The sequence below is a fragment of the Doryrhamphus excisus genome, chromosome 1 (genome assembly GCF_030265055.1).
Source record: "Doryrhamphus excisus isolate RoL2022-K1 chromosome 1, RoL_Dexc_1.0, whole genome shotgun sequence".
Taxonomy (NCBI): domain Eukaryota; kingdom Metazoa; phylum Chordata; class Actinopteri; order Syngnathiformes; family Syngnathidae; genus Doryrhamphus; species Doryrhamphus excisus.
The window spans coordinates 14,435,013-14,462,500 of record NC_080466.1 but is presented as its reverse complement, the minus strand read 5'-3'; the positions used below and the strand labels follow the sequence as shown (position 1 = coordinate 14,462,500).

Below are 27,488 nucleotides of genomic sequence, written 5' to 3'. Positions count from 1 at the left end.
CAGGCCCGGTGGAGGTCCCGGACTGAGCCTGCCATTTTGTGGCAAACCAGCAGGCATTTCCACAGGAAACATAACCACTGCTGGCACTTTATCCTCCACGGCTGATTTGAAGTCTGCATCTTTATCAGTCATCTCGCCGTCCGTGAAGGCTGGTTTGTTGTTGTTGTTGTTGCAGATGTCGGGATCCGGGGTGAGCGGCGGCCCCGGTATCAGGTCCTCGTGGTCGTCGTCCACGGCCGTGGCACCGTGCGGCGCCGAGGCCGGGCTGAGCTTGTAGTTGCTGTAATAGAGCGAAACCTTGTGCTTCTTTTGGGGCTGGGGGGCACTGCCGGAGGAGCCCTTCTTGGAGGACGGGGGACGCTGGGCGGGGCTGTTTGACAGAGCCGGGGAGCCACGCCCCTTTCCTTTGTCGGAGGTGTGGCAGGTGTCCACGTAGCTCTTACAGCTACCTTTGGTTTTGCTGCAAAAAGAGCAAATGTGAGTAACTTCAACTTTTTTTCAAATGCTTTTTGCGTGTTCTGCATACTTGATGCCATTGGGGGTGATGTTGACGGGGCCCTTGTCCCGGGACAGGTTGGAGGTGTGGTTATGTCTTACTGCAGGCATGGAGAACTCAGTGAGGATGTACTGGGCTTGATGGAAGGCCATCAGACACACACCAAACAGGGACACACTGTGCAGAAATACAAATAAGCGTTAAAAAAAACCTTCCATCGTTTAACACATCGTTGCTAGGCTAAGTGTTACCAACCAGGTGAAGATGAGGGTGACCACCCAGAAGGACTCCTCCCAGCTGGGGCCGGGGACCACCTGAGCGCACAGGGGCAGCATGTGGTGGGGCAGCGTCACGTTGAGGGTGAACGGGAAGGAGGTGCCGCGCGACGTCACCAGGACCAGGTCCCGGATGACCCAGGATGAGGTGAAGTCAGGAGTAAATCTAAAGAGCATTATAAAACATTATATTATTAAACATTATATATATATATATCTATCGCAGGGGGTGGAAAGTGTGGCTCATGGGCCACTTGCGGCTTTCGACCGACAACTTACGCGATGGTGATCTCGGAGGAGGTGGTGTGCTCCAAGCTGAAGGAGTGACACTGCAGCACCTCGAAGCCAAAGCCCTGACACTTGTAACCGTTGATATTCATGGACGCCACGGTCAGCGGCAGCTCTCCGGCGTTCTCCACCTTGAACGTCTTGCGGATGGCGAAGAGCGGCTTGTTGTGGCGCACGCCTGACGGAGGGACGATGGACTCGGTTAGTCGCTCATGGAGACGATTTTATTGCAAACTCCAGCCTCACCGTCACGACACTCCATCAGAGTGGACTGGGGCACGTTGAAGCGCAGGGAGGCCCCCGGCCCGGGTAGTTTGCCCCCGACTCTGAGCAGCTCCTTGGCCCCGTGGCCCTTCACCGTCACCATGTCAAACACAGTCAGGTTGTTTCTGGAAAAATAAAAAATATATGTATTTAATAAAGTAGAAAATAATAATAATTATAAAAAATATATGTGTATATAATAAAAAATATTATAAATTGTAAAACAAATTAAATACAAAAGTAAATAATAAAACTATATTTTTAAATGAATTTTAAAATGCTTTCCCATATTTGGTTAATTTAAAAATACAATTAATAAAAAATATTAAGAAATGTATGTATTCAGAACAACATACTTTTGAAAATAAAAAAATAATATTTTAATTTTTTTTTATTAAAAATAAAAATAAATAAAATGCTTTCAAAAAATGCTTAGTTTGCACCCCATATTTTGGTTAACAAAAATACAAATGGGAAAATAAAAAAATGATAATACAAATTGTTAAAAATTACATTAAAAATGCTACGTTTGAGCCCCATATTGTGGTTATTTGACAAAACTAAATAAATAATAATTATAAAATAAATTAAAAAACATTTTAAAAATTGTATTAAATAATGCTTCCAATTTTTGGGTTACCTCCTTGAACTAAAGTAGAAAACTGAAATCTAACAAACTCCTGTCAGCGGAGTGCTAGCTGCATGTGAGGTCAGCATCCAAATGCTTCATCTAGCGCTGAATGTGCTTTAAAATGATGCACCGTTAATGCTGGCTAAACAGTTTGCCCCTTAGTGCTTTTACAACATTGGTTCTGTTGCTGCTGTGTAGCGCAATAGCTGGTTAAGAAATGATCACGTGGTGAAAGAAGGCTAATTTGTTCATGTGACATACGAGTTTCCAATAAAGAAATTCCTTCAATTTAGGAAGCGTGTGCTACTATTGCATACCTTACGATGAGGATGGTGGTGGTGGGTTTGTGTTCAGAGGGAGTAAAAACCACGGCCACCTCTCGGGACTCCCACGGCTGTAGCAGCAGACGCAGGACCCCCTCCCCCTTCAGGGCTTCCACGTTCTCGCTCGCCTGTGCACCAAACATTCACATGGTTCTCAGGGAAGGCACTGATGATGTCACAAAGGGGAAACACTTTTTACTCACGCTGGGGGGCGCGGACAACAGGGAGACCTCTGCCGTGCTGATATTGACCGCGAGGGGGCTGATATTAAACCTGCCGATGGTCAAAATTAAAGAATAAAATACTACACCTCTAAAATAATCATTAGAAACATTCTCCATGTCTCTGGATGATGATACCATTTGGTGAGAAGGTCCAGAGCCCCTAGGGGGTCAGGATACAGGGAGAGAATCTGGATCTCCACGGAAACCACAGAGGAGGAGGGGTTCTTCAGCAGAAACGTTTTCACCTGAAAGCCCGCCGGCATCGTGTTCAGCAACAGGACGCGGCATAAACGACGCCGTCAACAATGTCGCTCACCTTGCTTTCGTTGATCGGCGTAGCACCGAAATCCAGGGGGGAGGACGTTTCCACGGACAGTCTGGGCCACCTGGGAAGTGAAATTGGTGTTAATTAGTCTTAATTACCGGACAAGAGTAAAGCAGATATTTTTCCATAATATGGAATGAAATCAAATAGCCCTCCAGTTCCTAGCTAAAATGGAACATTTTCAGCTTGACACAAGTGCAGGTCTCACTTTTGTCGATTTTGGTTGATTTCAGTTGTGGCTCAAAATATTGCTTTATAGTCATATTATTATAACCGGGTCCAAACCGACACTAACAATACAGTGGTCATAATTTCAACCAGACCATTTTAAAATGTAGTAAACATGATTTATTTGGTTTTATTTTGTTGAAATAGATGAAATTTCCTGACAAAGTCAAAAAGCCTTGATGCAATAAACAAATGTTATGTGATTCTTTTTATGAATTAAAATGTAAAACGGGTCGGGGCCGACCCTAACACAAGAGGAGGGTTAAACACCATGTGTCTTCTTCCGGAACCTTCGGGTACCCGTTTTTGGGGTGACTGACCTGCAAGGTAGTTTGTCTTTGTGGTTCCGCCACCGAGAGCAGAGCTCGGTCGCCAGCTTGCTGTCCACCGTCCAGGACGAGCGAGAGAAGTCTGGCAGGAGCGTGCGCTGCCACTCTGAGCGACCTTGATGTAATAATATCAAAAATGATCATTACGTTTTAAAAAAACTCAACTCGGGTAATTTTTATGTCTCACCTGTTTCGGACAACTTGAGCGAACAGGGACGCTGACACTCTCCTTCGGATTCAAACACCAAATCTCCCTGCTGAGACAATAAATAGTTAGCAGTAATTGGTGGCACCGAGAATCAACCGTACTTGTTTTTTTGTTTGTTTGTTTTTTTTATACCTCGACAGGAGTGGCGTGGAAGTACATGGGAATGTGCATGGCAGCGCCCAGCTTGGTGTGCAAACTCAGCGTGAAGGAGTGGCTGGCGGGCAGTACCCGACGGAAGAGCCGGAGGGACAGGATGTGCCAGCAGCCCCGGGGAACCGTCAGCGGGCCGTGGAAGTTCACCACCTGGCAGGCAGAGGGCAGCAGAGATGTCAAATAACTTATTGTTATGACGTTCCCCTGGTTGTGATGGTGAACAGAAAGTAAAAGTAAAAGTAGTTAAGTGAGTGTGGCACAGAAATATGCAGCGACGCGGCGCTCCGTTGAGGAAGGACGATGTCACTTAGCCAACGTAGCTTACGTGCAAATGTCCGAGCTCTGCAAATGCCGCAACCGTGTCGAAGACGGTATGGTATCTTTGAACATGTGGAAAGATCGCCTATGAAATGGACAGTGATAACTAAGCAGTGTAGAGACACTTCCTCGTCTCTCCCTCCCTTGCAACGCCCCTTCCAATGTGAAAGTAAACCACAGGGATAAAAGCAAGTTGTTTTTTCTCATAATTAACATTTTTTCATTCATTTTCTATGCCGCTTTTCCTCACTGGAGTCACAGGGGTTCACACAGAGATGTCTGTGTGGACAATATTTACATTTATATATATAAGTGTACAGTGTGCATAGATGTTAAGTTGGAACCAAGGTGAGGTTTTGGCGTGCATACGTGGCGGCCTCCGTGCATACCTTCATAACTCCATGCAGTTTCTGCGAAAGGCGTGCAGCGGTCACCGTGAGCGGCAAAGCAAAGGGGTTTGTCAGCCACAGCTCCACCTGCTGTGTCGTTTTTTGTTTCACTTGGAAAAGGCTGGGAAGGTCCTCCGTGCTCCACCTGCAGGGGGGGGGGGTGTTCGAACAAGCCGAATAGCAGATTTAATCAAGCCAATATCACTCTCTACTTTGTCGTGTGGAAGTTTAAATCACCTGTGCGTGATATGTAACCCGGCAAAGTTGTGGGTGGTCTGGTTCCCTAAGACCTTTAAACTGATATGACTAACGCATTTGCTTCCGTGGCCTGGCATGGAACCTGAAACGAAACATTGATGAATACGCCACATTGGACAACACGATATGCGGTGGCGGTAGAGGGAATGTACCCCTGCAGGTCAGGGTGGCCACTTCCGTGAAGTTCTTTGCTTCCGATCTCAGAAGAACTCTGTTAAACTGCAGGTTGGCATCCACTTTGGATAAAAGCTGCATGTCCTGGGATTAAAAAAATAAATAAAAAAACACCCACTGTCATCCATACTTCTATTTATAACACAGATAAGAACTCACCTTAACGTAGAGTCTTTTACTTCCGGAATTTTGCATATAAATTCCTAGTTTTGGTTCCCCTGCAGTGCCAAAGAACACACAAAAAAAAACAATATAACACTGTGTGGTACACCGTGATAAACGTGTTTGCCATGACAGACCACCACCTCCTGCAGTCTGTCCGCCAGCGGGGACCACCAGAAGCAGCAAGATGTGCTCAATGACGTAAGGCTTGAGCTTGTCCAGGTCGGCGGGCTGGTCGCCACGCGCCGACAGATTAATCTGAAGACTGAGGCGCCCCTCGCTCTGGAGGCAAGACCCCTGGAGGAGGTGAGGTGCAAGTTATCAATTAAGCAGACGACGATGCCGGGAGTGAGCCAAACACAGCGACTCTGATTCAGTGAAGAGACGTTAAGATGGCATCTGTATCAAGCGTAATACTCGCATAAGAGAATCCCAATTCGCTCTTTTCTTCCATAGCAGCAAGAAAAACAAGAGCATAACATAATATTTACACATCCAATGTACTGAAAACAACCAAAAATACCTGAGAATTGATGAAAAAACTCTTGGGAAGGCTGCACTCCAGGAGTAGACCCAGTATGGTGATGTTGGACACATCTTCCTGTGGGATCAAACACATGATTGGCCATTCGTTACAGTCTTCAGGCCAGTTAGGACAAAATTTGTGTGAGGCATACCCCATTAGTTACGAGTGTCACTACACCACACATAGCAACACAATAGGAGGATAAAAACAGACAATACACTACGTATAATGCTGAATATTAACCAAACACTAAGTGAGTTCTAACCATTTCTTTTCCAGCCTTTTTTTAACAAAAACTCTCTCGTAAAGCACTCTGGGAAACAGAGCCTTCGTTCACACGTGAGTGCAGTACTTGGCTGCAACCAGCAGGGGCACTGTTTATTTCATCTCTGATTGTCACACAAACATAATTGGTTGGTAACATATTTTTGAAATGTATCTACAGTAATTGATCCTTTATTGTAGTTAATGGGTCACATTGGTAACTGAAATGTAACCCTTGGATTACTGTATATAATTTATTTTTTATGATTTTTTTAATGAATAATATATATATAAGATATGCGTTTATTCGTCCCTCAGAGGGGAAATTTGCATTGCACAGCAGCAAGAGTACAGAATCAGTTAAGCAGTACAAAATACACAATATAGAAAAATAAACAATATAAACAACCCAAGTATTAACAAAATCAACAGTTTTACCCAGAGTTATGTACAAATACAGTATGCAGATAATATGAAACGAGATGACATATATGACCAGCCTATACGCTGAGATCTTGCTAGTGAGTTAATGAGGCATTATAGAAATACTTCACATAGAACATAATATTTTGCATTTAGAGCCTTAATATTGCATATTTTTAATGAATAAAAAACTAAATGAATGTTATAGTGGATTGTAGAGCAAGTGTTAATTTTCTCCATTGCTTACTTAGGCTATTAGACAAATATCCTTTCCTGGGGGTTATTTGTGCAGACAGAAGCGTCGACACTCGGTTGCGACTGACAGCACACTTCCTGTTGCACGGTCGGAAAACTTCTCACACACTTTCACCGCCTTGACTCAGTCACGGGGGCGTTGCGGGCTTGACTTCGTTGCCGTGGCTAAGTATAGACACATGCGTACGACTGCACGGGTTATCTACTGAAAGTGAGCGCCTGTGCGGCGCAAGTCGACACCATGTGGACTTTGCCGCTGCGATGAGTCAGCCCAGCTGCTGACTTGACAATAATTTGGTGCATTTTTGGTGTTGCGTCACTGCACAAAGCTTCGCTGTGCCGTGTGCAAAACATGATCTGTGGGCCAGGGAATCATATTGGTAGAGGCGTACCTGAGTTTGGGTCAACTTAATGCTCTGGATGTGAGGGAATATTAGCAGGCTATCCTTTCTTTGGACAGACTTTATTGAGCCCTGGTGAACTCCCACACCAAAGACCTGGAAAAAAACAAAACAAAAACACAATCACTTTCAATTTAACATAACAACCATAACATCCAAAGTCAAAAGACACTCTTAATGATAAAAGGGTCATTCAAAAACTGCATTTTGTGTTCTGTTGTGTTGTCATTGGCTGATGTTTGTATTTGTCTGGGAATCTGAAATGTTCTCACACCACTGTATATCATTCTCGGTTATAATTTTCGGTTAATAAAATACAGCAAATCATGATTAATTAATTGACATTTTTAATCATTTGACAGCCCTAATAATTTCCATGGCAACTACAAAACAGAAGTCATTTCTTAACGAACTTCAATATTGGAAAGGCTCGCCCTCATCCACCCACATTGAAAATGTCACACCATTTATTTCAGATTACGACTGCACATGTGCAGAAGACCGCTTTTGCTGCTGGGCTCATTGGCGAATGCAAACATGGATGGCTGGAATGTTTACACGTCTCTGAAGCGCTGGGAGGCGTCTGCACGACTCAGTGAGTGCACCCAACTAATGAACTTGTGCTTTCGTTTTTTAAGGCTCGACAACCCTCTTCGTTACCTTTTTTCCATCAATCACCCAGCATTTAGGCTCAGACGTCAAGTTGCACTATGAGCGACAGCCATCGGGAAATATTAATAGAAAATGTCGGCCGCATGAAACTTCAAACAGGAAACCTGTTGGAGCGGATCAACGGGACTAAATGAAAGCCCTGAGAAGAACCAGAGTGTTTGTTTGTTATGCATGGAAATACGCTCATCTACTCCGTTTACGACTGTACACAAGCATGTGGCTTTATTAGAGGAATCGCTTGTTTTCACAGCGATACGCTCGAGTACTTTGAGAACACAATGTTATCTCACATTGGAAATCATGCAAATGCAATGAATCCGTTCTAGACACACAAAAATAGCAACCAAAAACACATTTTATAGAGATGTAAATAAGGAAAACAATGTATAAATGATGAGTGTCAAGCAAGGGTGTCCAAAGTGCGGACCGGGAACAATTTGTGCGAGGCATACCCCATTACCTGCGAGTGTCACCACACCACACACAATGAAGAACTACACACACAGCAACACAGTAGGAGGATAAAAACAGACAATACACTACCAACATATAATGCTGAATATTAACACTAAGTGTAAATTGTAAATTTACAGTGTAAAGTGTAAATAAGTTATGTTTTCCGAGATAATTTCCGCTCCAGGTTGAGCGTTTTTTTGGTTAACAACCAAACTTTTTGCTAAAATTTTGCCTTGCATTTGCCAGCTTGTTAAGAATGTGAATGTGTTTATTTTACAGTATTTTGTTAATTGGTGGTTTTGTATGGGGGGGCTACTTTGTACAAACATAGTGTATGCTAACCTGGGATAAACGTGCTTTCACATGTGCTGCAAATATATATTTTTAAAAAGGTACTGACCTGATATGAAAGCAGCCCATGGGCCGACGTGTTTATAAATAAGGTGTTTTCTACATTGCCCTCCTCGGATGGGAGGAAAATTAGTTTAAAAGATGTTTTCCCTCTCGGTGGGATCACCTGGGGATGAAAACAAAGTGTCATTCCAAGGCAGAGGATCCATAGAGCATTTTGGCAACACTTGGCTACACGTACTCGTCTGTGAAAGGAGGGTATGTGAAAGTGCCTGCTGGATGTAAACATGGACAGCAGCGTCACAGGGACTTCCGGGCTGGGGTTATGTATATATATGCTTTCAGCTCTCGGCAGCCCCAGCGGCCTGCAAAGAAAGGTGGATCCAAGGTCATGAAGAAGGCAGAGCTTCACTTGAGTACAGATCAACAGGTTATGACAAGATTCATATTGATTTTACGGTATTTACTTTGACTTTAAAGAAGATTGTTCTTCAAAGAGTTCATGCATGGTCAACCAAAAACAAACAAACACCAGGATGTCTAATTAGGCCCAACTCTCTGCGATTTAGGTACTGTGGCATTTCTGGTATTTCATTGACATCACGTGCATCGTCTCTTTTAAAGAGCAGAAAACGTATTTGACTTACTGATTTCCGAATTCTAACGCTGCAGGCTGAAAACGCAACGGCCTCCCATTCTCCAGATCATACAGAGGGGAGCTGTTGGAGAGAAGAACATGATGCGTTACATCGATGGCAGACACCAGGATCTGTGAGAATCAGCCATAAATCCTAAGATGGGTGGTTCCTAAACTTTTTACATGACCATCTCAAAGAATAGACAACCTGTGCTGCCAGCCACTGGATTGTCACACACGCACCCTAGAGCAGCATGAACAGGGCACTAGCTAGCCACTGGGAACGATTTTCAACACATCAGCAAATCATACGTACATGAAAGCCATCTAGTTTATCTTGTTATGGATTGTGTAAAACTAAGGCAGGAACAACATCAAATTAAAAGCACAAAATGAATACAGAGCCGCCATCCACCAGCGGGAGCCTGAGGTTCACCAGAAATATGCACACTGGCACCCAATAATAACCTCACCTTTATGCATTCCCACATAAAAGCTAATTTTTCTAATAAAATGATGGCCCATATTTTAAAAATGTAAATCCATCTATCCATCTACTGTACATAAAATTGATTTAGTTTCACATCAAATTGTTCTGTTTTTAAAATACATAGTCATATCACCTGGGACTTCGGTATGTGACAAAAAATAAATAAAAATACAAAAAATAAAATCTAAAAATAAATAAATAAAATATTACAAAAATAAAAATAAACTTAAATTATATTAAAAAGGCAGGAAGTGAACAAATGTACCAGTTACTGATTGTAAAAGTACCAGATGGAGGGGTAGGATTTTAAGGCTTTGCTTCTTCCGACTCCTTTCGGACATGTGGAACTGGGAACTGATTATATGACACACTCAATTGTAATCTGATGCATGTTCAAATGAAATAAAACCATGACAATAATTTTTTTATCTTTTATCCTGTCTTAACCCATGTATCGAAATAAATAGTCTATCACAAAGATTTACACCCCTATCCTGTTTAAACATAGCATGTACAGTATATAAGTAGATGTTCCACTAAAAGCAGTGTCTTCTTGGCTACATAAGCTGCAGCCTGTTCTACTATAAGTGCACCTAAAAGCCAGGGGACTACCTCCACCCACTCACACTCACACACACACACACGGCAGGGTAAGCCAAAAATAAATGACATGTAATCCCGGGAAGCCAGTGGCCACACTTTGAAGCGTCACCGGGATCTAATTTGTGAGAGGGTGCGCGATATCCAGTGCTAATGACATTTGGGATGCGACACATCATTTGCGCATCAATGGGGCTGACTTAAATCAACCGTGGAGCAGCAGTCCACCATTGTCACAGTAAAGGTAATGCTAAAAAGAACACCAACTGTCAAATCACTTCTCTAAAGACATTTAAACACATTTTCCCTCATGACCCATGGACAAGAGGTGCCAGTGCATTGCCGCTCGGCCGAGAAAACGACCGCAGGAAATGAAGCATATGATAAAAGTGCTTTACAGCCAACACGTGGCCCGGAGAGTGTTCCTCCACAGGGATTTGACGAGGTAGTCTGCACAAGAGATTTATGATCGCAATAATAATTAGCAAACTCACATGCTTTCTCAGTGCCTCTGCAACGCAAGATATGTTGACAGGTAAGGTTCTTCTTTTGTTTTGCCACACCTGCCTGAATATGAGTGGGGGAGTTTTTAAGCCATGCCGCGACCTAGCATACAAAGGACAAGCAAACCTCTTCCACTGGTGGAGGTAAATACCTCAATGAATGAAAGGCCGAGTGCAGAGCGTTTAGTAGTACTAAAGCATTTAGTCAGCACTTCCTGCTAACTCATGGCATGCTGTATTCGTGCAGCTGCACGGTTTCCTTACTGGCACTTCCTTAAACTGAGACTGAGCAGTCCAAACATGGTTAGAAATGCACACGGGGAGGGGCTGCCCGTGTCTCCATGTCTATGCACCTCCGTATTCTCTCTAAAGTAGCTCAAGAAGTCCAAGACGACGTCTGAAGACACTCTGCTAGGACCATCTGCAAACACCAGTCAAAGATCATCCATACGACAGGAGCGCTCTGCGGTTTGGAAAAGTTAGCTGCATAAAAGCTGCTGTTTTTCAGGACAGACTGTAAAAATGTCAAAATTTCCTATATGACATGTTTGTCACAATGAAAGTCAAATATTTTGTATATGACAGACTTGTTGGGTACATTTTAATAAGTGTATACAGTGGTGCCTTAGTTAACAACATTATGTCCTTCCAGAAGGTCCGACTGAAACCAAAATGGACTCTAACCAAAGCAAATTGTCCCGATGAAAGTACAGTATTTCCCGCACCAGATAAGACACAGTCTCAATTATGGGGTCTATTTCTGTACCTAAAACATGCGTAAGTATTATTGGCGAATGCCAATAATGATATCCTGTATGACCTTTAAGGCTAACATAACTGCCATTGAATATTAATAAGTTATGTTTTCTGAGATAAAGACTAGTTGTGTTAATTAGCAGTGTTACCTCGGTTAATGTCCGCTCAAAGTTGAGCGTTTTTTTGGTTAACAAACAAACTTTTTGCTAAAATTTTGCCTTGCATTTGCCAGCTTGTTAAGAATGTGAATGTGTTTATTTAAATATAAAAGAAAACTCGGCAAAAGTAATGTTACATTTTCTGTCCAGTCATAATTATCGTTGCATCATTTTCTGCATGTAAAGCTATAATTATTCTCTATTAAAATGCACTTTGTGTTAATATTTTTGGGTGTCTGGAACATATGAAGTAGATTTACATTGTTTTCTATAGAAAATTTGCTTTGGTTGGAGCATGTTTTGGTTTGAGTTAGACATTCTGGAACAGATTAATGATGTTAACCAAGGCACCACTGCATATTGAAAGGAAAGCTCGGACAACAGTTAAAGCAGATACCCGAGCCGGACCGTCCACCATCCATTCACATATGGCGGCCTAGCACACCCGGCGCCGCCTCACATCCATTGCTCTCACTCACTCACGGTCTCCGTCAAGAGGGCGGAGAGGGTGGAGCCATGTGACTCATTCTCCACTCCACTGTTGGGAAATGTCTCAAAAAGCAACTCCCAACAACTGGAAAAAAGACTCCTGTACCAAATATTATTATTACATAATGCTGTCGTCTGCGCTTTTACAACTTGTATGACCTTCAAGGCTAATATAACTGCCATCAAATATTAATAATAATAATATGTTTTCTGAGATAAAGACTAGTTGTGTTAATTAGCAGTGTTACCTCGGTTAATGTCCACCCCAGATTGAATGTTTTTTGGTTAACAACCAAACTTTTTGCAAACATTTTCCATTGCATTCGCCAGCTTGTTAAGAACGTGAATATGATGTGAATGTGTTTATTTTATGGTATTTTGTTAATTGGTGGTTTTGTGTGGTGGTTTTTTCCTCTTTAACAAAACTTGGTAAAAGTGATGTTACATTTTCTGTCCAGTCATAATTATCGTTGCATCATTTTCTGCATGTAAAGCAATAATTATTCTCTATTAAAATGCACTGTGTGTTAATATTTTTGGGTGTTTTTTGGGTGTTAATATTTGCTTCGGTTGGAGCCCGTTTTGGTTTGAGTTAGACATTCTGGAACAGATTAATGATGTTAACCAAGGCACCACTGGATATTGAAAGGAAAGTTGGACATACTTTAGAGTGGTCGGCGCCATCTTGCAAAAGCAAATGTGTTCTAACACACGTCATTTTCAATTCTTCATTAACACAAATGAGGCCGAATCTGCATCAAGAGAGAATATTTACATATAACAAAAACAGACTTTCTGTGTAAAAATGTATGCTCGGTAGCAGCCGTCCATGTAGTCAGAATGGTACACTATGAATTGATCACAACATTGATAGCCGAATCCGACTCCTCTAGATTGAATAGTAAACTATTTTAAGATGCTGTTACTTGTGTGTGAAGAAAAAGTTCCCTAAAATGTAATGTCATTTTTTCCCTGGGTGCCTCTACTAGGGGAGTTGGAGTAATATTTACCCTCCTTTCAGCCCATGAGCAAGCATACCGCCGTGCTGCAGTCCAAGGGTTCTGTCCATCGCCCCGGCACAAAAATAACACGTTATGTTTGGCGCTATTTGATCCCCTCTGGATCTAACTCAAATAACGGCAATGTTTGCGGCAACCTCGACCGCACTCCTGTAGAGGGGGTTAGGATCAGAGAGCAACTTGGGGGGGTCAGCTGGTCCTCCACACGTGTGAGACAACAACTTGCACAGCGCTAACTGACACCACGTGCCAGGCCGTTAGCAGCTTCTCTGCCGCCGCCGTCGCGGCAAGGCACGGTCATGCTCCGACCAAATATTTGTTTTGAATCAAGCAATCCGCGTCAGGCTGTCAAACGATAACCTGGAAAGTTTCATTCATGGCCCAAACTATGGAGCTCAACGACCAAGGAAAACATGTTTTGCAACACGCGTGTACCCAATTGAAGAATCTCATCACAAACACGACACCGCACTCTCCCGGACCAACCATGTCAAAACGGTGACTGAAAACACCAACGAAAGTACATGTTTTGGATGAGACAAATTGTGTTTGATGCACAATAAAGTGTTACACTTGGGGGATCACAGCAGCTGAAACCTACGGTAATGGTAATGGTTTTATTTCATTTGAACATGCATCAGATTACAATTGAATGCATCACATAATCAGTTCCCAGTTCCACATGTCCAAAAGGAGTAGGAAGAAGCAAAGCTTATTAAATCCTACCCCTCCATCTGGTACGTTTACAATCAGTAACTGTTACATTTGTTCACTTCCTGCTTTCCATAATACAGTTTAAGGTTTTTTTTTTTTTAAACAATTAAGTAGGAGGTGATATGAGCATCCAATGACATAATGGGTACCATAGTAAGTGTCAATATAGTGATATATATAGCACCACTGTTTTGTATTGACATAATTGTCATTAGATGTTTTTTTATATACAACAGGCATCAGGAAAGTATTACATAGTGTAGCACACGGCCGACAAACACAGCTTGCAAGTAGTGCACCAGCTTGGAGCAAAGAGACTGGTTGAATGACAGGAGGGTTCACTCTGCTATAGAACAAACATGCTCAGGTGTTGAGACAGATGCACAGAGTGAGCCCTCTCGTCACCCAGCATGGTTGCAGGAGAGCGACAAACTTCAAACTGGAAATGGCGTACTTCAGTGTCTGGTACTGGTTTGGCTCCGAGACAGACGGCAGGCCCCGCCAAGTGGCTGATAACCCGGGCGCGAGAGCCCTTACGCTACCCGGAACTCTGGGGGTCTGCAAGGTCGACAAGCCTGTGCAAAGCCTCCTTGGCTTCTCACCTCCCCTGAGATAAAAATACAAGAGCTGCCACAATGCTGAGCGACGTTTGAAGGAAGTCCAAGTCCACTCCATGGCTCACAAGTATCCCAGGTAGGGAGGGACGTGTGTTCTGTTTTCAAAATAAATCGTTTTCTGGTCTTCCATTGCGTCTCTTTACGCATATTGTACTAGCATAGAGTGTGTACTTGTGAGAGTAAATACAATTTAATTAATTTTAATCACTAGACAATTTTGACCATTATTTCAGAAAATTATGTACCTTGGCTGGCTTTTTTTTTGTTTTAAATGGGATGCCAGGCTCTTCACGCACAAAAGCCTCAACAAACCTGCTCTTATTTTGAAGGTGGGAAGTTTGTTGTGTGTGTTTTGAGAGTATTTGTTGACGGTTAAGACAAACTGTGAACAAGAGCAAACTTGCCGTTGTCCTTATTTCAGTCAGAACTCGCACGTCGCCAGCGGGCAAGTAAGTCCGTTTGCATCAATAAGCGGTAAAACACAACACGGTGGAACCACGAGGGAAATACTTCCCTACGCAAATGTTCCTTCTCCTCACCATGACATCATTTCATTCACACCGAGTCAGCCGGATTCCACATTTAACAGTAGACTCTGTTTTGACTGGCCGGTGCTGCCAAATGTATGAGAAAATCCCAACTATGCCCCGTGGGATACATTGTGATCCTTAATGCCGCCACAAAATGTTGATGTATTCATGAAAGTGTGTTTTCCTTGCAGGAGAGTTTTCCAAACAAAAAGCAGCTGGGAAAGACGGACCTCGCCTCAGTTTTCTTTCAAAGAGTTCTAAAATTAGTCTGGAATTCGGTTCTGTGCCTCTCTCTTACCCACGGCCCCGGACTCTCATCACTACACCCCCCTCCCCCTCCCTCCTCGCCAAGCCAGCCACCAATATAAACAACATAGCACGAATACAGGGGAAGACGTCTAAAAGGCCTCTTCACAAAGGCCAATTACACCAAACCACACGTCGGTGGTTTATTTCACGTGTCAGCCCTTTTCCCGGCGGCACATTCAATACATCCGTCGACGGCAGCGCCTTAAGAGGGTTCAAATGACAGCCTGTTTTTCTGCAGCGTGGCATTCTTGGGAGGGAGGTGAGCAGGTAGGCTGCATTGTTACCACAGAGATGTTTGCCGTGGAAAGGATGCACGGGAGAGGTGCTGTCTGGGCTCCTGCCCTCGGTCACATGACTCGCTGCAAACTTTTCAATGGAAGTCAGGTGGCGGGGAGGTTTGAGCTATCAGGGACTGGCGCTTTGCAAACATCTGCGAATGTGTGACAATCACAAATGGGCGACAGTGTCTGTGCTGGACACTGAAACCCGGCAAAGGTAAACAAAAGGTAAACAAAAACAAAACGTACCTTTCTTCCAGTGGAAGACCGTCTTTTCTGGGGCCCTTGTCCAACTGCAAAGAAGAGAAATGTCAACACACGCTGCAAACATGACAACCAAATGGTTACACAGTCAAACAGTTTTAGTTGGAAACCTTAACTTGGCTTTCATCCACCGTGTCATCTTACGTACGATATTGCACAGAACGAACTAGTCCGCTTGCCCTGTGCAGTTCTGTTCTGTGGACAAGTGGCCAAACATAGTGCATTGCATGATGCCGACTCAGCGTCCGTGCATTTATTGAGTGTGACTGCTAAATAAGCCACCACGGGGCCAAAGAAAGTTGCGAGTGCCAGCAGTTCTATAAAGAAGGTGAGGAAACACTGACCCACTGAACCATTCCGATGCCACAGCCTGAAATATGGTAATGGTTTAATTTCATTTGAACATGCATCAGATTCCAATTGAGTGCATCCCATAATCAGTTCCCAGTTCCACATGTCCAAAAGGAGTAGGAAGAAGCAAAGCTTATTAAATCCTACCCCTCCATCTGGTACTTTTACAATCACTAACTCTTACATTTGTTCACTTCCTGCTTTCCTAATAGAGTTTTTTTATTTTTATTTTCTATCTAATATCGCTAAAATAAAAAAAAATCACTAAACATTTATATCTATTTATTTTTTATTTTTGTCACGTACGAGCATATGAGCATATGAGCGTACGAGCGTATGAGCATTTGCAGTACATTTAGCGAGTGAAGATATTTGAAATATTGAGCGATACCAGTCAAGTTATTTGGTTCCAGATCCGTTTAGTGGCCGAGCTGGACCTCTGCTCACTTTCATATCGTAGAAACGGTATGCCGCAATATAAAATTACACTGGTTTTAAAACGGCAGTATAAGACTTTAAACCAGCCCGTGCCTCCACGCGAGGTTTGAGCAAGCGAGGTGTGCAAAGTGGCCGTCAATTTCAACACAACACCGCAAACACTTTGGTCGACTGTGACCTGAGATAATGCAGGACGGATGCAATACTTCCTGATTAGATTCCAGCTTTTAGGAAGACCGTATTGATAGCGCTTTTGTGCTTTGGGAATCGCCTGTATCGTACATGAAGCAATATGGAAGGACAAACAGAACAAAAACTGTTAAAACTGTTAAAAACCTGCATTCTACTAACAGGTAAAAAAGTAAAAAGTGTCGGTGGTTTAGGGGGCCCAACAGTCGATGAAGCATAACGATGACAATACGTGTCGATACAAAGACTACGGCGATTTGACGCTAGCATCAAATTTTGGGGTGTCGCAAGTTCTTATAAAATGACGGTCCTTGGCATGATTCACCAACTGTAATTGTAATAAATAAAGTACTATTAAACACTAAAAACACAGCAGAAGATACGGAGCAGCCTTAACTAGCCTGCGCTCGGGCGGCACCATCTCGAAACATGAGCCCTCCGCATCAAATCCAGTCTATATCCATATGAACCATATGCTTGTTTTTCCATATCGTGCTTAAAAGAAATGGATATTTGAAAAATATGAATTTATTACCCAGCCCTACTCTCGGCTAAAGCAGAGGAAACAAACGCTTCTCCAGGTGGATTGTATGTTTTTCATCAAAATAGTATCCATGCCAAAACCATGTGTTGCTGCTGGATGTTTACAGTATTAGTATTAGTACTGAATAGTATCCATGCCAAAAACATGTGTTGCTGCTGGATGTTTACAGTATTAGTACTGAATAGTATCCATGCCAAAACCATGTGTTGCTGCTGGATGTTTACAGTATCCCAGTGAAACTGTACGTTTGCCATCTTCTCCAAACGCGGAAGGTTTAGGACCAATTGCCACAGAAAAGTAAGTCATGTCTTCTAAACGCATTATACATCTTATATCAACGTCTTTTGACAGCAATATGTACTGTATATGTTTATGGGCGACGGTGGTGAAATATACAATATATCAGGCTATAAAGACCCATTTACGCTCATTAAGACACCGATTTAAAACAATAATTGAAGGATTGGCAACATCCACCCTACAAAGGCACACGTCTTGCCCCTCGGCGCCAACGTCTGTGCTACTGTATCCATGCCGGTTAAGTTGCCCGACTTTGACAAATTTGTGCTTTTTAAACCATGGCGCCTAAATACTATCTAATTTATGGAACAAAAACTACAAAGTCACACAACTGCAACTTGAACATGAATGCATGTGTTCAGCCTAGAAACTCTGTGTAATTCCGTGTAACTCCGAGTATCGAAGGTAAGGCCCTTTCAGGTGACATGACAGTCAGCTGTCTGTCAACGCCCTTCGCTGCATTGTCTTGCATAATCACATCCACACTGGCGTGTTTAGTATCACTTTGCAATTCTTACACTCAAAATGCAAGAAACGCTGGCGCGGACACATTAGGTACAGCCGCACAAAATAAAAGGGAGAGCATGCAAATACATTGTATACACAATGTTTCAACAGTCAACCGAGATGTCACGTCAAAGTCATGTTTTGGCCAATAATGTCATTAAAATTCGTTATGGCTGCAATGTCTTACCCACTGAAAACTACAATGACAATAAAGCACATTATTAAATGCACACACCGTCTGATGCAGCCTTGCTGGCCATGTGCCCACCACAATGGGCCCACCACAATGGGCCCCTGCTTGTGTGTACAACGGAAGATGTGGAGCAGCCGCGTGGGAGCAGTCTCGCCACTTCCAGTCATAGCTTTGCATCAGCATCATTTGCATGTAACGTGAACATTTGCTAAATTGTCAACGGAGTCAAACGGAAACAAAGAGTGGCGGGGTAAGGAGTGGATGCCCCCAAGTGAACAATGGATCGATGCATGAAACACATGTGCGTGCCTCCATGGAGGCCTCGGTATATATTATAAAAACATACATTTAAATAAAAGGCAACGATTATTTCTTTACCTGAAGTGGGACTAACGTGTCTGCATCCTCCGGCTGCCAGACCTCGACCACGCTGGTGGACATTTGGCTCAGAGCTATGAATGACAACACACATGTAAAGATACATTGTTTTTTTATTTTATGTACATGCTTATATATATCAGATATTAAATAATTAAGTTGTCCCCGTGTAATAATAAAAGTGCGAATAAACAAGGAAGCGTAGAAATGTCTTGGCATGGTTTGACAAAGGCTGCTCCTTCTTGCTAGCCGTGCTAGCACGGCTAGCAAGAAGGAGCTAGCTCGGCGACTAGCAAACTTGTTTACCAAAACTCTCTCATTCTAGCCGCTAAAGCACATTAAGATCGATTGTTTCGCACAATCGAGAGATTAAAGAGAGTATAAGGTGACCGAAAAGCCACAGGGAAGTCGTGTTTGTGCTCAACAGCGGCACTAGCATGGCTAGCCGACGTTAGCATACTTTCACGAAAATGCCCTAAAAAACAAACAGTGAGAGGCTAATTGCAGATAAATCCTAAAGAAGACAGAACCGCGTGTGTTTAGTGTACATTTTCCACGCCATTAAAAGCATACCATGGTGAGGGGGAGGGGGTGCTGTCAAATAAATAAACCTAAGTTGACAATTAGTGCGCACTGTTAATAAGAAGAACAAACCTTGTCTCTGGGCTCCCCCATGTTGGACGCAGGGTAGTAATAACTGCAGTATTCCTAATAGTACGTTGATCCACGTCTTCCTGTGACAGTAGCTCCCTTGCTGGAAGTCCTGCGGCCCCGCCATGCTCTTGCCTCGCCTTGTGTTTTGCCACAGCCACCGCCGCCGCCTCGGTGCTTCTTTCTCTCGGCAAGTGGCCACAGCGGTAACAGCAGCCGCTAGGAGAAGCAGGAGGAGGAGGAGGAGCCGCCTCCTCTGCCTCCCGGTGTTGCCAACTCCTCAGTAAGAACAGCAGCTATTGGCTGTCCCGATGGCGCTACCGTCTAATTTGCATAACCGAACAAACATTATGTCCGGATCTTGTTTCGGATCAACATGGTTCAATTCCACCCTCGGCCATCTCTGTGTGGCGTTTGCATGTTTTCCCGGGTACTCGGGTTTCCTCCCACATTCCAAACACATGCTAGGTTAATTGGCGACTCCAAATTGTCCATAGAAATCATAATGTAAGGCATTCACAAGACACATTCAAAGATGTGATGTATGTACTGTATATTCGACACTGTCCACTAGGTGTCACTAGTAAGCTTACTGTAATGCTGGGCCAGACACACAAGCACCAGACTTGATCGCTGAAATAACAGGCTTTTATTGCATCTTTGCAATAAATAATCCCTAACACGGGCTAACCCGCGCCGAGCGAAAATTCAATTCTGAACCCCTGATGTCACTTCCTGTCCACGCCACGGGAAGACACATTCTTTTTTTTCTTATGTCTACTATATTGGGTAATGGAAGTGTAAAGGTAACTATAGGGGTGTTAGTTCATGTGTAGAGGGCTCCAATCGTTTCTACAGTATGCTGTGACCATGAAAATATGGGCTTTGACCTTGTGTTTTGTCGTCCTGACTTTTTCGAGCTACCGTACTGCAAGCGAGAGCGTTGAGGTGCGCTCGCTGGATGGAGTCAGCAGATTGAGCGTGAAGACAGGTCGGGCAGGTACGCACATGAACATACACGCGTGTTACACTGGGTGGGTGTGTCCAAACAAACTCGCACTCAGGCATTTAATGTTTCTCCCATGACCCCGCTTTTTCAACAAACATGGCCGCTAACTGCTCTGAAAGTGTCATCTTGACAGACAGACAGCAAAGCGGAAAAACACAAAGTGGGACTCGAACAGGGATGAGATGGGAATGGACAAAGCAGACAGCCTTGCCTCGCAGAGGTTTAGTGAGTCAACGCTCCAGGGATCCGTTTGGCATCTCCACTCCCAGAAGGAGGAAAACCAAGAAAGTAGTCATCATTGGGGACGTGTCTTGACAGCGTTGACCCCCCCCCCATATAGAAACACTGCATGCTTGCTGGTAATATACCAACATGTTTGTGGTTTGCTACTAACATTTGACAAACAAAAAAAAAAACAGCAAAAGCGGCCAAATCAGCAGCAATTTTACAAGAATAAAAAAAAATATATACGTATAATATATATAATAATATATATAATATAATAATTATAATTTTTAAACTTAAAAAAATTATTGTAAAATTATATTTTTAGAATGTACGCCAGGCCAATTAATTTTTTTTAAATATATATATTTAATATAAATATATTATATATATATACAAATATATATATATGTGTTGAAGAAAACAAGTTTAAGTGTAACTGTAGGGGTGCTAGTTCATTTCTAAAGGGCTCTAAGAATGTTAATAATGTCACTAAAACAGCTAAAATTTTACGAGAAAAAAAGAAATTGTAATATTATGAGGACAACTGTAATATATATAAAATGGGAATAAAATAAAAATATTATGGGAATAAAATCATGTTTTTATACGTATATTTGGCATCTCATCACATTTTTCCATGCCTTTCTAAAACAAAACTGCAAAAGAAAGAGAATCATGTGGCATTTGAAGCAAAAAAGTTAACTGTAGGGGTGCTAGTTCATTTCTAAAGGGCTCTAAGAATGTTAATAATGTCACTAAAACAGCTAAAATTTTACGAGAAAAAAAGAAATTGTAATATTATGAGGACAACTGTAATATATATAAAATGGGAATAAAATAAAAATATTATGGGAATAAAGTCATGTTTTTATACGTATATTTGGCATCTCATCACATTTTTCCATGCCTTTCTAAAACAAAACTGCAAAAGAAAGAGAATCATGTGGCATTTGAAGCAAAAAATGAGTTAAAACCAAAAAAAAAAAAAAAAAAAAAAAGAGGGTGGAGCACACAGATGTGGATTCCTCTCCATCATCAGCATGGAGAACTGTTCTTAGGGCCAACAGGTGCACAAAACACTTTTTACCGCCCCAAACCACTAATGGACGATCTGCACCGCCTCCGCTTGCAGCAAAGTCAAATAACCGGCTGATGGAATCCATCTGGCAACCAACTCAGGTGGCAAAATTTACAGGAAACGAAAAGAAAGTCAGTCCATGTAGTCGAAGTCCTCAGGGATCCCGAAGGCTTCATCGATGCGGCTGTCGTCAAACGCAAACTTTTTCTTCGTCCACGACTTTATGGCAAAAACATTGTCTGGAAAGACACATGAACGTGTTTGCCAGTGCAGACGGACCAGGTGTGATTGGACGGCCATTTTAACACCTGAGCTAGATGTGAACTTTCCAAGCGATTGGAAAGGGAGCGCCTGTGTGGTCCTGGCGCTCCCTTTCGGCGATCTAAAACTTGTCTGCTTGGAAGGTCACGGCCTAGCATCATAATTGTCCTCTCCCGTCGTTGCACAAGGAGGTTTTTGTGTGTTTAAATGAAGAATAATTGCAATAATTGCCCGATCGTTTAAAAAATGGCTTACCTGTCCACCTGTAAACCGCGTCCTTGGCCACAAGATTTGATTTTCCTGTAAAATGACAAAATGAGAGAAAATGTCAGCCTTTAAATCTAGATTGATTAAAAAAAATCCACAATTGCTATAATTTCTTCTTTTTGTTGACAATTTTCCCATTGAAAATGAATGGGCAATTTCATTGATGCCCCCTACTGGTGGGATATCATTTTCCATTTTCCATACTGCTTGTTCTGCTTATCTCTGTGTGGATGATGGCTCTCACTGTGGTTGGCTGGAGTCCCAAAGCTTTAGAAACGGCTGCTGGATTATCGGGGAGTGCAGTCACTTTTAGATTGGATTTTTTTCTGCCTTTCGGAACAAAACCTTTCACGGAAAAACTGCATTTTGTGTTCAGTTGTGCTGTCATTGACTAATATTTCAATTTGTTTACGTGTGATAAACATGTAAGAAAATCAGAAATCAAACACTGTGAAAAACAATGTGTTATTGTCATTAATAGTTCCGATTTTTATCTTTACTTAGTGCTTTTTTCCCCCTTAATTTTGTCCTTTTTTAAGTTACATTTTAGTGCTGAAATGATGTAGCTAGCTTAGAAGAAGCGGTGTTTGTGTTGCCTTGTATCATGCTCGGCTTCAGCTTGTGTTGCTACAAGTACTCACTCATCTCTTCCACAACTTCCGGGTCACATTCCTTATACTTGTCCAACTCGGTCTGCAGCTGAGCTCGCTCGTCTTTCAGAACCTGAAGCTCCTTCAGCAGGGCGCTCCTCTCCTCCTGCATCAACACACACTTAGCACACTTAGCCCGGAAGCCCAACATCCACACTGAGCAAAACAATACGTTTCCTACCGTGTCCTCACGTCCTTCTTTGGCTTTACCGATTCCAGTCCGTAGACAACTTTCACGCTGCTTGGCTTCCGAGACCTTTGAGCGTAGAGTCTTGCGTCAGGCAGGTTTGAAATGGACGTGCGACCAATGGTGACCGCTAACAAACACCACTTCCCTAATAGCATGTTTATTGGTCGGCGCTTTCCAACCTAGGATGAACGTTTGGACAATTTCTATGTGAGCATTTCCTCCAAACATTCCTTAGAAGTATGATATTATTCAGCTTTTGGACTATTGTTCTTAAAATGGTCATGACAGGACAGGATGCTTCATCCTTTAATCATTTGCTATATGTTATTATATTACCTAACATCATTTTTATTTCATCAATAGTGTTGTTTTTATTCACATCAGTATATCTGATTTATTACAATATTATTTCTATAAATTATTTATATTTTACAATTTAATATTTGAATTTGTCTGAGAAATAACGGCCAGCAGTTTGCTGCTTTTTAGGCCTCACTTTAATTTTTTTTTTTGAAAAAATACATTTTTTTAAATGTAAGAATTATATTTATTATTTAGTTGTCAGTAAATTAAGATTTTTAACAAGACGTTTTTTAAACAACAATAATTATTATTCATTTAAATAATTAAAGTACAAAAATACTTATTTCAATATTATTGTTAAACAATTATTTGTATTAACATTTTTATTAAACACTAATGATTTGATTATTAATTATAGGATTATTAAACAGTATTAAACAATATTACTGATATTTGAATCATTTAAGGTGAATAAGTCCTTTACAAAATATTGAAAATAATTACTTATTCATAAACATAAATATTTCAATAATTTAAATAAATAAGTACTGATAAGTCAGTACTTATTCAACTTAAATTATTGAAATACTAGTCATAATTATTATGAAATAATATTTGGTTATTTAAAATTTGGTAATTATGACTAATCTTGTGACTAAATTTAAGATGAATAAGTACTTAAAAATATATATTAACATGAAGTACCACAATAATTATTACTACTTATGTTAAATTATTTAAATAGAAGTCACGATTATTGAATATAAAAATATATATTGTTTAATAACTATTAAAATTTAAAATAAAAAAAATTAAAATAAAATTAGAAAAATACTGATGTACTCATCTAAAATGATTTAAATATTAATACATGTACTTATCTAAAATGATTTAAATATTAATACATATATTTTTTCCGGCCCTGACAAGAAATGTCGTCATTCCCATAGTTGACCCTCCGATAGATTATTGACAGCATCCCGTTTCAGCAACGATCTGGCCGGGCCTGCAGTAGCAGCGCCCTGCGATGGAGGCGTTGAGCGAGGCGAACGTGTCGTACGCCACGTGCGTTGCTGACGGCGTAGCCACCTGCTTCTGCAGCTCTTCCAGTCTGAGCTGGCGAGTTTGCAAAGCCTTGCTGGGGAACGCCCAGTAGTAGTTGGACGTGCCCACTTGCTCGCAGTCCACCATGTTGTCGTCCACCAGGCCCTTCAGCACCTCCTTCACCGTCATGCGGACTGAAAGCAGCACAAGGGCGCTGTTAGCTTCAAGGCAGCAACAAGTTGTAGAAATATATATATATTTCTAAAACTTATATATATATATATATATATATATATATATATATATATATATATATATATATATATATATATATATATATATATATATATATATTATATATAAAATAAAAATATAAATAAAAATAAATCAACTTTTTACAACATATTACATTTACAAATTTCCAATTCATTTCCAAAAATTCCAGTTCTATTTGGTATTGTTTCTTTCCCATATTATGACTTATATTAAAAGAGAGCATTTTTTTTATTTTTTATTGTAAATGTTCTTCTCGTAATCATAACTGACTTGACTTTATTCTCGCAACGTTGGAACTTTTCTGCTACCTCATTTTCCAGGTTTAAAACACCAAAGCCAAACAGTCTTCTCAACGTTGCAGAGTGAGAGAATGTAGCCCAGCGAGAATGACGTCTTGCAGAGTGTCAGCGGTGGTGAAACATGACACTCATACGTGGCCGTGCCCCCCCCCCCCCCCCCCAAAAAAAAACACCCACACACGAAAAAAAACACACTGGCAGAATCACAGGCCGGGCTATGAGACTAGTGGCATGGCATGTGGAGAAAATACCAACGGGATTAAAGAACATGTTTTTGTCCCATTTCCTCTTTCAGAGTCTCAACTTTATGTCTTTTTTCGGCAGGAAACGTCCACCCCCACCCCTCCGTTATGAAGTAACTCCATCATGCCCATGTCAGGGGCTCACAAACATGTGCTTTTCATCACCCATCCAGAAACACTCATTTCTAACACGTTATTGCTGTGTCCAATCAAGGCTGTGTTCACACAAACACACTTTCTCTCTGCTGGGTCACACGTGTGAACTCGAAAACCTCAGCCGGGCGCCGTATTCCCTCCCCATATTGTGATTTTCACCATAAATATTAGTCCTATATTTATTTGATCGACATATTTAGATTCCTCGACCATGAAAACATCACACTAGCAACGGGATTCATACTGATATCAATATTAGTTCAGTAGTTATTTAGAAAAATGGCATTTTCCGTAATGGCCGTTTTCTTCTCAACCTAGCGCCATAGCTTATGAAGATACAACAAATCCCTTCCACACTCCAGATTCCCCAGCATCTTGGTTTGTGTTCTTGTATGATTCTTATCATAGTATCCAGAATTATTCCATGATCTGGATCAGTCTTTCATATTTTGTAGAATCTGTTAGAAACCTATGCTGTAGTTTATATATTAGTATGCCAATACCTACTAGGATAATAGTGTCTAGCTATGAAAATGGCAAAAAAAATGCTAATATGCTAATGTTAGCATGCTAAGACCTGATACAATAGTGCTGAGTGTCCATGTCTACCCATGAAAACAGCTAAAAATGGTACTATGCAAATATTAGCATGCTAGCAATGCTAACATGCTAGCATTAGCTTGTACTAGTTTACTAGTACATGATACTAGTTTGCTAAGGTTAGAATGTTTGCATTGCTAACACCTAGCATGAAATGTCTTGACATATGACAATATTTTGTGGAGTTTTATGCACAAATGCCAAAAATGCACCTGTGTCACCATATTAAAGAATATTTTTTAAAAATATATATATTTTTTTATTTTAAACTGGCACATCAACATTACCAAGTTGGATGTAGTTTGGGGAACTCCTGCCTTCATAAATACACACTAATGCAATATTTATTGTTGTTTGTTCCTGCAAACTGTGCCTCAGTTAGCATTCTTCCTGTTCTTACATTTCCATGCACATTTAGGTAGCATAATAAAGGCCCAACTGCACCCTCTGCTGGTTGTTACCAAGTAGTGACAGTCAGGCTGGAATAAAATCGCTCCAACCAGCAGGAAGGAAGAAAATGTTATAAAAATATTAGTGTACATATAGTTTTTAAGCAGTTGACTTTGAATCATCATAACTCACCTATCCCCTTTGTCTTCGGTGCAATCTTCTCTATGTCTTTGAGCTGAAACACATCCTTCTACAGGACCAAACACAATGACAACTATATTATTTATTCACATAAATTCCCCCGGCTATTTTTGTATAACTTACGGTTTCGTGGAAAATCTCCATCATGCGGCTTCTCTTCTCTTCCAAACTTAGTCCTTTCTTTTTGGACTTGAACAGAATGTATGAATAAAATCAATAGAGGAAAAACAGAATATCCCCTAATAAACTCTCTAATCATAATTTGTATCTACTTCACTTAATCATATCTATTAATCCAGGGCAGTGTTGAACACATCTGTAACTAGTAAAACTACTCTTAATTCAATTCAATGTGAAATATTTCAACTAGTAAATTACGACACAACTCTTTGCTTTGGGGCGAGTTACGACATGGCGCGCTCAATTACGACAAATCCCTCCAATACCGTATTCCTATTTGACATTTGCCAAATTTACATGAAAATATAAACTGTGTTTTAAAGTAATAGCCCGTGATATATTATATTAAGAATTTCATAATATATCTAATAGAAGCAAGAGACGTGAGACGTCTTCAATAAACTTCGACGTAAACAAGTCGATGGGACCGACATGGACGAGGCTCGCCTCAAGAGCACCAGCGATATAGTAAATGTTAAAATAGCTTACCATTTTGTTGAACTGGCAGTCCGTAAAAGTTTTCTAACACTAGTTAAGCGCGAAACTAAGTGTTAAAAGGAGAATACTTGTGTTGTAGACTCTTTCGTCCACACCAAATTAGAATCAACTGGCAAGAGGCTTGAATTCCCCGCCTAGGACTGTCAAGCTAATGTTGAGTTTGCCTTTGCTAAGTGTTGAGTTTAGGTATCTCCCGTTTCGATTTGCATACATTCTTTCTGAAAATGTCTGTAAGGATTTAGATATAAGTATATATAAATATAAATAATATATATATTTATATATATATATAAATGATTTTATCCCGC

The 27,488-nt window shown here is 41.3% G+C and overlaps 2 protein-coding genes across 5 annotated transcripts in view; both read right to left on the bottom strand.

The window, feature by feature from the left end:
* Window positions 1–19,555, bottom strand: part of tmem131l (transmembrane 131 like) — a 25,774-nt gene extending 6,219 nt beyond the window's left edge. Inside the window, exons 1-25 of one of the 4 annotated variants that reach the window (XM_058066119.1) lie at window positions 19,312–19,555; window positions 18,658–18,731; window positions 15,743–15,786; window positions 9,041–9,112; window positions 8,635–8,758; window positions 8,443–8,559; window positions 6,906–7,010; window positions 5,569–5,646; window positions 5,183–5,342; window positions 5,043–5,101; window positions 4,862–4,967; window positions 4,689–4,791; window positions 4,452–4,596; window positions 3,724–3,894; window positions 3,571–3,640; window positions 3,375–3,498; window positions 2,818–2,887; window positions 2,637–2,746; window positions 2,481–2,550; window positions 2,272–2,405; window positions 1,306–1,448; window positions 1,051–1,237; window positions 752–937; window positions 527–673; window positions 1–460 (exon numbers count right to left, since the gene is read on the bottom strand). The exon at window positions 1–460 is cut by the window's left edge and continues 90 nt beyond it. In XM_058066119.1, coding sequence (XP_057922102.1) covers window positions 1–460; window positions 527–673; window positions 752–937; window positions 1,051–1,237; window positions 1,306–1,448; window positions 2,272–2,405; window positions 2,481–2,550; window positions 2,637–2,746; window positions 2,818–2,887; window positions 3,375–3,498; window positions 3,571–3,640; window positions 3,724–3,894; window positions 4,452–4,596; window positions 4,689–4,791; window positions 4,862–4,967; window positions 5,043–5,101; window positions 5,183–5,342; window positions 5,569–5,646; window positions 6,906–7,010; window positions 8,443–8,559; window positions 8,635–8,758; window positions 9,041–9,112; window positions 15,743–15,786; window positions 18,658–18,731; window positions 19,312–19,435 — 3,183 coding nt within the window. In that variant the 5' untranslated portion in view covers window positions 19,436–19,555. The remainder of the gene's footprint in view (window positions 461–526; window positions 674–751; window positions 938–1,050; window positions 1,238–1,305; window positions 1,449–2,271; window positions 2,406–2,480; window positions 2,551–2,636; window positions 2,747–2,817; window positions 2,888–3,374; window positions 3,499–3,570; window positions 3,641–3,723; window positions 3,895–4,451; window positions 4,597–4,688; window positions 4,792–4,861; window positions 4,968–5,042; window positions 5,102–5,182; window positions 5,343–5,568; window positions 5,647–6,905; window positions 7,011–8,442; window positions 8,560–8,634; window positions 8,759–9,040; window positions 9,113–15,742; window positions 15,787–18,657; window positions 18,732–19,311) is intronic. The other 3 variants (XM_058066129.1, XM_058066140.1, XM_058066148.1) reach the window with 3 other exon arrangements.
* Window positions 19,556–20,133: 578 nt separating this feature from the next.
* Window positions 20,134–27,352, bottom strand: mnd1 (meiotic nuclear divisions 1 homolog (S. cerevisiae)). The gene is made up of 8 exons (XM_058066226.1): window positions 27,172–27,352; window positions 26,626–26,691; window positions 26,494–26,551; window positions 24,384–24,532; window positions 22,983–23,057; window positions 22,793–22,907; window positions 22,140–22,184; window positions 20,134–21,862 (listed from the first exon to the last, which is right to left on the bottom strand). The coding sequence occupies exons 1-8, from the start codon at window positions 27,172–27,174 to the stop codon at window positions 21,756–21,758; spliced, it is 618 nt and encodes a 205-aa protein (XP_057922209.1). The 5' UTR covers window positions 27,175–27,352; the 3' UTR covers window positions 20,134–21,755.
* Window positions 27,353–27,488: the final 136 nt, after the last annotated feature.